The 9,504-nt window shown below is 32.3% G+C and overlaps 2 protein-coding genes across 3 annotated transcripts; one reads left to right on the top strand and one right to left on the bottom strand.

The window, feature by feature from the left end:
* Window positions 1-1,202: 1,202 nt before the first annotated feature.
* Window positions 1,203-3,212, bottom strand: LOC113398075 (negative elongation factor B). The gene has a single exon (XM_026636656.2). It carries the CDS (start codon window positions 3,062-3,064, stop codon window positions 1,295-1,297), a length of 1,770 nt encoding a protein of 589 aa, XP_026492441.1. The 5' UTR covers window positions 3,065-3,212; the 3' UTR covers window positions 1,203-1,294.
* A 1,197-nt stretch (window positions 3,213-4,409) lies between these two features.
* On the top strand, window positions 4,410-9,003 carry LOC113398260 (CWF19-like protein 1). Of its 2 annotated transcripts, none has more exons than XM_026636918.2 (11): window positions 4,410-4,612; window positions 4,697-4,857; window positions 5,049-5,147; window positions 5,275-5,498; window positions 5,808-5,923; window positions 6,062-6,281; window positions 7,055-7,169; window positions 7,327-7,478; window positions 8,058-8,234; window positions 8,534-8,694; window positions 8,824-9,003. In XM_026636918.2, exons 1-11 carry the CDS (start codon window positions 4,593-4,595, stop codon window positions 8,984-8,986), a joined length of 1,608 nt encoding a protein of 535 aa, XP_026492703.2. In that variant the 5' UTR covers window positions 4,410-4,592; the 3' UTR covers window positions 8,987-9,003. The 2 variants fall into 2 exon arrangements, with proteins under 2 accessions (XP_026492703.2, XP_064073797.1); XM_064217727.1 differs by having other exon boundaries at window positions 5,049-5,151; window positions 5,279-5,498.
* The last annotated feature ends 501 nt before the right edge of the window (window positions 9,004-9,504 follow it).

Below are 9,504 nucleotides of genomic sequence, written 5' to 3'. Positions count from 1 at the left end.
ATTGCAGGCTTAAACCTGAGAATGTTACACGGAATGTTCATATGCTTAATTTATATTTATAATTAATCTAGTGCTCGGCGGTGAATGAAAACATCGAAAAGAATCATAATGGAATCTGCATTGTTCATCATAGAACAATAGGATGAAAATCTTCCACGTCGAATATGCTTCAAGCTATGTTTTCAAAAGGTCTTTCATGCAAATATATTCAGCTAGTAGTTTTAATCATAATTTCGTATTAGTACGTTATTTATTTTAGTGCCTGTAAAAATAATTTCGCAGTATTGTAATATTCTATTTTGCTTCATTTTTCTTTCAACCCAACAAACTTTCTATTAGACAAATATGTTTGTCTATATTAACATACATATACATACATTACACCATGAAAATACAATCTAGTATTTACACTGTAGGCATGCCCCATCTAGTCTAGATATTTGACCCTACACCATTTAGAGCTTAATCGATTTGGATATTGGAGTTTGAAACCGCTTGAATAGTGCTCTCATAGGCGATACTACATTTATAAAACTAGCTGACTTACGACAAAAGTTTTTAATGAAGATTAAATAAAGTAATTTTAAATTAGATAGATGTAGTAAATCAAATGTGGTGATCGTTCAACTGTAACGCACAAGTTCGGAGCCGAGATGGCCCATTGGTTAGAATGCGTGCACCTTAACCGATGATTGCGGGTTCAAACCCAGGCTACCACTGAATTTTCATGTGCTTAATTTGTATTTATTATTCATCTCGTGCTCGGGGGTGAAGGAAAACATCGTGACGAAAACCTGCATGTGTCTAATTTCAACGAAATTCTTCCACATGTGTATCCGCCAACCCGCATTGGAGCAGCGTGGTGGAGTATTCTCAACCCTCCTCAAAAAGGAGAGGAGGCTTTAGTCCAGCAGTAGGAAATTAACAGGCTGTTGATGTGATGATGATGATGTGTGCACAAGTTTGATCTCACGAACTGATTCATAAGAATTATATGTATATTTAAAGATACCAATTTTTTCACTGGTTTAAAAAATTAATGAAAACATTGTGAGGGATACCTGTTAAATGATGTTATAATTTTTAACTATTATTTTTATATAATGCCAAATTACTATGATATGATAACTAAAGCAATTTTTTTTTTTTAAATTAAATTTTATTGAGGGTTTATTCAAGTTTTTTTTATAAAGCAAAATAAATAAATAACAACATACTTTGTTTAATAAAAATAATTTCTTTCTTCAATAAAGTTAGTTATATATAGTATAGTAAATGTTAAGTTACAATAATACTAAATATTATGAAAGGGTGCCGGTGTGGGAACACTCATAAGTGGAGAATCCAAATATTCCATTTCAGTAGTATTTAGAGGTGGCTCTGTCTGAGTATTCATTTTTTGTTGTAAAGTTTCATACAATTTATGAACAGACTCATTATGCTGGGTCCCAGGCTGTAAAGCTTTCATTAATGTTTGGATTCTAGTTTCTGGCAACTTTGGGTGTATGTACCATAGTAGCTTTAACAGATGTCTCGTAACATTATCTTTAGATAAACCAGCGAAGAAAAATTCATCAAATAAAACTGTACTGAAGTCTTCCCCCTGGAACTCATCTGGTAGCTGTATTAACAAAGCAACAAGGGCATGTAAAAATGGATCTTCATAAGCTCGGCCATCTTTGCAACTTCCCAAAATACTGAGAATTCTAAGGATAGCTCCTCTATCTCTAAGTTTAGCAGCATGGAGTGTATAGTACATAGCCAATACACCACACACTGCACTTTCCCTCATGTATGCTTCACAGGCATCAGGAGGAGGTCCTGAATGTTCAATGGTTGTAATAGCTGATTCTCTTTCATCTGGAGGAAGCTTGTTATGTAAAGCACGGACTTGATCATCCACCATGAGAGACATTAAGGCGGGAAGATACTTAGTTACTACCTGGCTGTCCAGCTTAGGCTCTTTAAAATCTTGTGAATCTATCATCTCCCACGCACTTAGACCTAATGCCAGCATTCTAAGTAATAAAATTAATATTGTATTGTCTCTTGGAAGCCCTTCTGTGTTGATTAAGTGTTGTAGAATTTTAATGGCAGAAGTTGCCAAGAAGTTAACCGCATATGGATCACATAATGTCATTGATAGATCTCCTAGAACTTGTTCCTGACCTTTTTTTATACTGTCTAAGAATCCTTGTAGTTCTCGTGACCTTTTAATATCAACATTTCTTTCTCTAATACATGCATCCAAACACCATGTGAATTTGTGGCAGGGGTCAACAGATATAATATCTTGCACTTCAGAATCATGAAGTGCCATTAGAAGTTCAGCTCTTAATGTACAATAATGTACATTTCTTGTTCGCAGAAACAATGTACGAAGAAATTGTAAAACCATATCATAGAGTTTAACACTGGTTCCAATCATATGTGCCAGTTTTTGTACAACAGCACCTTGTCTTCTCACTTTTGGTGAAGGTGCAAAAAACATGTTAGAATCTTTCTCATGATCAAATAATACATTTTCTTTCTCTCTAATGTATTGACTAAGTAATGGTGACACTTCATCACCAAATAATGATTGATTGTCTTGCCAGATTTGTCTTTTTACTTCTGTATCTGTGTCGTTATACAGATCTCTGTCGCGAACTAACACTTTTAAAAACTTATCATCAATATGTGATGTATTTTTTAAAATACTCATAATAACAGGTCTTAGAGCCTTTACTTTAACAACAGGAAAACTTTTCAGTAAAAGTTCTTTAAGTTTTTTTTCATGTTCTTTTTTGTCTTTAGTTGTACCCATCTCATTGATATGTGAAATTAGTTTATCTCTCAATTCTTCTAAAACAGATGTATGAAAATCGAGTCTGCGAACACCGTGAAGATCTAATAAAGGTAGCATAGGCCTTAAAGAGGGTAGTAGTATACCGTTTTCTAGTTGAAACTCTTCAATTGCTTTTAATGGATCGGTACAACTTGTAAGGGCATCTCGGAGAAATGTTTGACCAGGTACTCCTACATCTTCTAATCCAGTCCCAGGTAATTTACTTGATGAAGCCATATTTTTGTTATTTATTAACTACAACCTACGTTATAAAAGAATAACAATTTAAGTAAACAACAAGCTTGTCCTTTGTTCATTTATATATATTATTTATTCACATTTACCAATTCTCGCCTCTAAAATCGAACTGCCGTTTGGCGCTTAGACTACAACAATGTCAACGTCAAGCGTCAACTTTATTGTTCTTATCAGTGGTCACCACAGAGTACATAACCAGTGCACCCTATTCCAATCGAAGGAGTACAGATAAACAAACTTTAGATTCACATATTCCAGGCGATTTGCTTATAGCTCTGCTATACAGACTTTTGTTTTAAGCAATATACATTTAATTCAAACCTAATCAATTTCATTAAAATAAAATTAAAGTTCATTTCATGATATTAAAAATATCATTTTATCGCTATAGATCTTGACTGTCATGAATTCACTGTCAAAGTTATTTATTTTACATTACTCATCTTGTGGTTAAATTAGACTACATTCTAGAATTAAGTATTGCCTATAACAATTGAAGAAGGAATAAAGAAAAACAAACCCTATATTCTGAAAACTCACCTATATGTTATTGACTAATATGTCCTTATTTATAACACTTATATTATTATTATTTACAATACTATTCTACTAAACTATACTCCATTCCAACAAAAACAGGAAAAAAATTAAATAAACAACATTTGACAGCAAATTGACGCGATATCATTGGTCGAGAGCTTGATTGATCTATAATATTTACTATGGATTTGTGAAAAAATAGAGTTTTGAACGTCGAATTTGTCTATAATAAAGTCCTAATAATGTATAATATCGTTAATGGAGGTCAGGAAAGGTCTATTTTATTATAGATATTTTTCTTAGCTTCCTCCATAAGATGACCATCTTAAAAGAGCAAGAACATACACTGTAAAATTTAAGTAGAGTAAAAAATTATACATTAGCAAGTTGTAAGTAAATGAAATACAAGCATTTAAAGAAAGTCATGGATGAGTGAAGTTTTCAATCAATCAATATTATTTTGAAGTATGGTGAGGATAATAAGAAAACCTAAAAATTTTTTTTTATGTTTAGTTGTTTGTAAATATTAAAAAATATATAATATATTTATTCATATTGACCTACTTAATAAGGCATTTTGTTTTATAATAAAAGATATGTTAAAATCATATATAACATTATAATTATAAAACAATATAATTTGTTTAAAATCTTTTCATTTCGGATAAAAAACGTATGTGATTTAAAAGTTTCGTAATAATTTATTTACAACAGTATAACTCATTAACGATGGCAATTGGATTTGATATTTTGACATTTCATGTGCCATTCTTGTAATGTCAAGTTTCAAACAATAAATAAATATTATTATTACATTTTACAATTAGAATAATGTTACTTTATATAAGTTTACTAAATTAAGTCACGCCTAGATCACATATTGCTTATTATTAAATCTTGAAACACAGAAATTTAATGATTAAGACAGAAAGTATAAAATCAAGAATACAAATTTCGTTTTGCAAAAATGTCAGAGAAGCAGAAAACGTATGTCAATAACACATATAAATAAAAAGAAAACTTTGATTTGTGTAAAATTAAGCTATAATAACACAGCATTATATGTTATAGGCTGGTTTGTGGCGATGTCAATGGAAACTTTAATATATTATTTTCCCGCGTTGACTCAATAGTGAAAAAATCTGGATCTTTCGAGCTACTTCTGTGTGTGGGAAACTTCTTTGGTTCAGATAATTCCCAGTTAGATGCTTATCGTATGGGAACAAGAAAAGGTAAAAATAATATATTGTACTCATATACCAAAAATTAAAACCTATCTACTAATAGCTTTCCCTTGCAATACTTTGGTCTTTCTAGGTTTATTTTACTTTTAGAGTAAACTTAAAATAAGTTTCTTTTTATAATTATAAATTTATTTCTGTGTTATAAAATAAGAACATAATATTTTTATTATTTTTTATAGTACCTGTAACAACTTATGTGTTCGGTCCGTCAAATAGTGAACATGTGCCGTACTACTGTGATGAGGGATCAGAAATAGTTCCAAATGTAATTTACATGGGTATGTATATATTCATATAATTTGGCTCTTATAGTTAAAATCAGTTCTTTTCTCTTTCTGATTTACAAAGTAGGATAGTTTATAATTAAACTATAAAAATCTACAATTATTATATATATTATTTTAGGCAGAAGAGGTATTTTTACTACTAGTTCTGATGTCAAAATAGCTTACTTAACTGGCCTGTCTCGTCGGGAACTTGGTAAAGATATACAAAATTGTACATTTGAACCGAGTGACTGCAGTGCAGTCCGGGATGCTTGTTTTAGAGCACAAAGTGAGTACCGAGGTGTTGACATGTTAATTACCACACTCTGGCCAGCAGGAATACAGGAAGACGACTGTCAGAAGGTAAATGTGTAAAATATCTAACTATAATAAACCATTCTTGGTAAAGAGTTTATGTTTTTGTTGGAAATGATATTTATACTAATATGATTTATACCTAATCTTGTCATGATAGAAATCATTTTACTGCTTAGACAATATTTTTATATAATTGAATTATATTAAAATAATTGTTGTTTAATATACATGGCAGTAAATGTTGATCTAGAAATTTTCAGGATTAAACAAATAAAAACATCTAATACTATTAAATATAAATAATATAGATATTCAATACTATTCAATGATTTTTATATGACAATTGTATTTCAGGCAGAAGTGGAGCCAGAGAGATTGTCAGATTTAATATCTTGGCTTTCAATCCACGTTAAGCCAAGATATCACTTTGCACCATCATCAGAAAAATATTTTGAAAGGCAACCTTATCGGTAAGTTATTTGGGACTATTCACATAACATTTAATATGCACAGAAGGCAGCTTTAAAAATATTAAAACACCATATCCTTCTTTATTTATATAAGATCAAACTAGTTTCAATGTTTTTAAAATAATACCATTTCAACAGAAATCAAAGTGTTCATCAAGACTATAAAGAGTGTGCAACAAGGTTTATTGCATTAGCTCCAGTTGGAAACAAAACGAAGGAGAAGTGGATATATGCCTGTTCCCTTCAACCCATAACTAAGATGAGGATGACGGACCTCCTTCAAAGCACCACAGATGAAACTGCATGTCCTTATAATCCAGATTTATTGAATCAACATCAGCCGGGGAAAGTTGTTAGGGTATGTAAGGTTTAAATATTAATATTTATAAGGGGATATGTTTTTACAATATTACTATAGTGTGTAAATGCAGATAGAGATGCAAGGGCCTAAGTTGCAATGGCAATATATGCATACTTACAAACATAAACCAGACAGACTGGAAAAAGGTAAATATGTCCAGATAAAGTATGAATCCTGGTAAGCCCTAATTGTACAGCTAGGGATAAACGGACATTAGAATTTCCTCAATTCAATTGTTTATAATAATAATCAGGTATTATATGGATGAAAAGTAATTAGTGCTCTCTAGTTAGGATGCTTATTACACATATATAAGCTTAATAAAAATATGAATAAATGAATAGTAATATAAAATATTTATTTTTACTCAGGCAAGAAAATAAACATAGGTAATTAATTAATTCTTCTACTTCTTTCAATTTTTAACTAATTTGCTTGAAATGTACTGTTAAATTATTGCAAAAAAGACACATTAAATTTATTATTTTTATTAATAAATAATAAATAAATATGATTAACTTTTTTTGCTTACTCTTATTCATCTCACGCACACTTAAGATATCTTGTAAGCGCGTGTGTCACTCACTCATGCACGCGGATAATAATTTATCATTAAATATGATAGGCGCACTTTCGTGAGTGAATAGATCAACAACAACATTAGTGGTCAGTTATATGATTTTCTATTGCAAACGGTACCTTAAGTCATTCTGTTCGAAAATCATAAGATGTTAAGTATAAAATTCTATTATTTCTGTTATATTTGCTAGGTATCCGGAAATGGTCAGTTCTTTTTCAATATGGATGCTGCAGACGATGACCACGGCAAGAGGAAAAGGAAAGGTGGTGACAATCCAGAACGAAAAAGAAAAGAATTCGATCCAGGTTTTGTATATTTTTTTAATATAAAAAAAACAAGCGTAAGAAATAGTAGTAGTTCAAAGATTGTTTCTTTTCAAAAATACTTTCCATGCAGATGCTGCCTAGTTATAATATGGTTTTATGTATGAATAAAACCTTTATGATGTCTATATATTTCCAGATACATGCTGGTTCTGCTTGTCGTCTCCAACGGTGGAGAAGCACCTGGTGATCAGTGTGGGCAGCCACTGCTACCTCGCACTACCCAAGGGTCCGCTCACGCCCTTACATGTGCTCATACTGCCCATTGCGCACCATCAATCCGTTACCAAGGTAATAATTTCAAAGTTAAGTAATTCTACTTTTAAATGACTAAGGTAGCAAATAATAATGCTAAAAGTCTTATAATTAACTTATCAAAGGAATAATTTAATACAAAAAAAATATTCTCAATCGACCAAATACTAGAGAAAACTAGATCTATGATAATGTCTCGTACTAAAGATAGGTAAAAAAATTTTGCTTTTAATAACTCGTTTAGAAGTCTGCAGACTCTCGAAATACTGGGTTCAAAACTTAAAATTTTTCTTTCAAGAAATTATCAGTAAATGTCCGATGTTTGTAATTTGGCAATTTGGTTACATTTGGTTGGTTTACAGTTTTGTCTCAATGAGCACGTCAAGTCATTAGTCCTGCGCCGTGTTTCTCTGCGGTTGAATCGGATTGCAGTTTTATTGAATAATGTGTTTGCACACACACTTGTGCACTGTGACATCAGTTAATGTGATCGAAACTGATAAGGAGGACATGGTCACTTGTAAATGTCGATTAATGGCATTAATATAACTATAGAGGCATTTCATTTACTAATACAGATACATTGATTTACTAAAAATAGAATTGTTGTAACAGGCTCCCGATGAAGTTGTGGATGAAATAGACAAATTTAAAGAAACCCTGAAGAAGTTTTACGCCTCGATGGACAAGCTCGTAGTGTTCTTCGAGAGGAACTACCGCACGTCCCACATGCAGATACAGTGCGTACCCGTCCCGCCAGCCTGCAGCGACCAGTTACTGGAAGTCTTCCAGGTGCCGAGCATTGTGTTTTTATTATGAATAAGCAACTGGGTTGCGATAGTGGCAGTAAATATCTATTATACACCAGCATATAAATTAGAGATTTATTTGCTCATTTATCTTGTGGTGGCTAGCTTCTGAAACTGCAGGCACTAAAATTGCAAAACCCGGGAGAGGCAAGTTATTGGATATTTCTGTATTTAACTGTACACGTCCACACATATCAGCGGGCTGAAATGAAATTGATTCGAGTAGAAGCGCTTTCTATCGTCCTTATGACGTCATATATCAAGAACACGTTGTGTGAACAGGACGAGGCGGGGCTGCACAGCGTGTCGCTGGAGGTGCTGCCGCCCTACACGCGCGTGTCGCAGGTGGCGCTGGCGGGCGCGCCCTACTTCCACGCCGAGCTGCCCACCGCAGACCAGCTGTACGTGCGCACCCGCCAGCACTTCCCGCTGCAGTTCGGCAGGTACGACTCATAGTGTTCCTAATCACCCCCCCCCCTCATATAATAGTAAAGCTTTAAGTTGGGAAAACACTACTAGTAACACAGTAAGTTTCTTTAGCCTTAATGACGACACATTGATTTCCTTTTCAGGGACGTATTATCTAGTCCTCCGATATTAAATTGCGAGGACAAAGCTGACTGGAGGCAGTGCCTGCTGAGTCGGGAGGAAGAGGACTCGCTGGTGGCCGTGTTTAGGGAAAAGTTTAAACCATTCGACTTCACAGCGGATACCAGTGACAGTGATAGTGATTAAAATGAAGCAATTGTAAACATTAATTAAAAAAAAAAGGAAATAGTACTTTAAAAAGGTTTTACTGTAATAACAAAATAAAGTATTTTATGAAATTAAGTGAATTGATTTCTAAACAGATACCTGTGACAGTTTTAGTAAATGTAATGAATCAAATTTCAACTATGTAAAAGTATTCGGTATATTCATGTTAAACTAAGTTTTTCTGTAATAAATAAATAAAATAAAACGAATATTCTATTAAATTATTTTTTATTTAGTTATTTATGATTGAAATCAGCTCATTACCAATAAATATTTCAAAAATAACTTAAAATGGAGATCAACTTTGAATTTTGATTGTATTTAATAAAACGAATATTCAATTAAATGATTTTTTATTTTCTTTCACATCGTACTGTACCTAATAACTCATTTGTTTTATAAAAACATATCTGTAACAACATGATTAACTAACTTACAATATTTATGTACTCACGTATATTTAACAAAACATTTAAAATGATATGGTACATTGACTA

The sequence above is a fragment of the Vanessa tameamea genome, chromosome 18 (genome assembly GCF_037043105.1).
Source record: "Vanessa tameamea isolate UH-Manoa-2023 chromosome 18, ilVanTame1 primary haplotype, whole genome shotgun sequence".
Lineage (NCBI taxonomy): Eukaryota > Metazoa > Arthropoda > Insecta > Lepidoptera > Nymphalidae > Vanessa > Vanessa tameamea.
This window is presented reverse-complemented; position numbering and strand designations above follow the sequence as displayed.

What these genes read in the sequence shown, in the direction of transcription:
- LOC113398260 (XM_026636918.2), top strand. Translation starts at nt 4,593, where the DNA reads ATGTCAGAGAAGCAGAAAAC. An exon ending in TCGTATGGGAACAAGAAAAG is followed by an intron (nt 4,858 to 5,048) that starts GTAAAAATAATA and finishes TATTTTTTATAG; the next exon opens with TACCTGTAACAACTTATGTG. An exon ending in AAGAAAAGAATTCGATCCAG is followed by an intron (nt 7,170 to 7,326) that starts GTTTTGTATATT and finishes ATATATTTCCAG; the next exon opens with ATACATGCTGGTTCTGCTTG.
- LOC113398075 (XM_026636656.2), bottom strand. Translation starts at nt 3,064, where the DNA reads ATGGCTTCATCAAGTAAATTACCTGGGACTGGATTAGAAGATGTAGGA.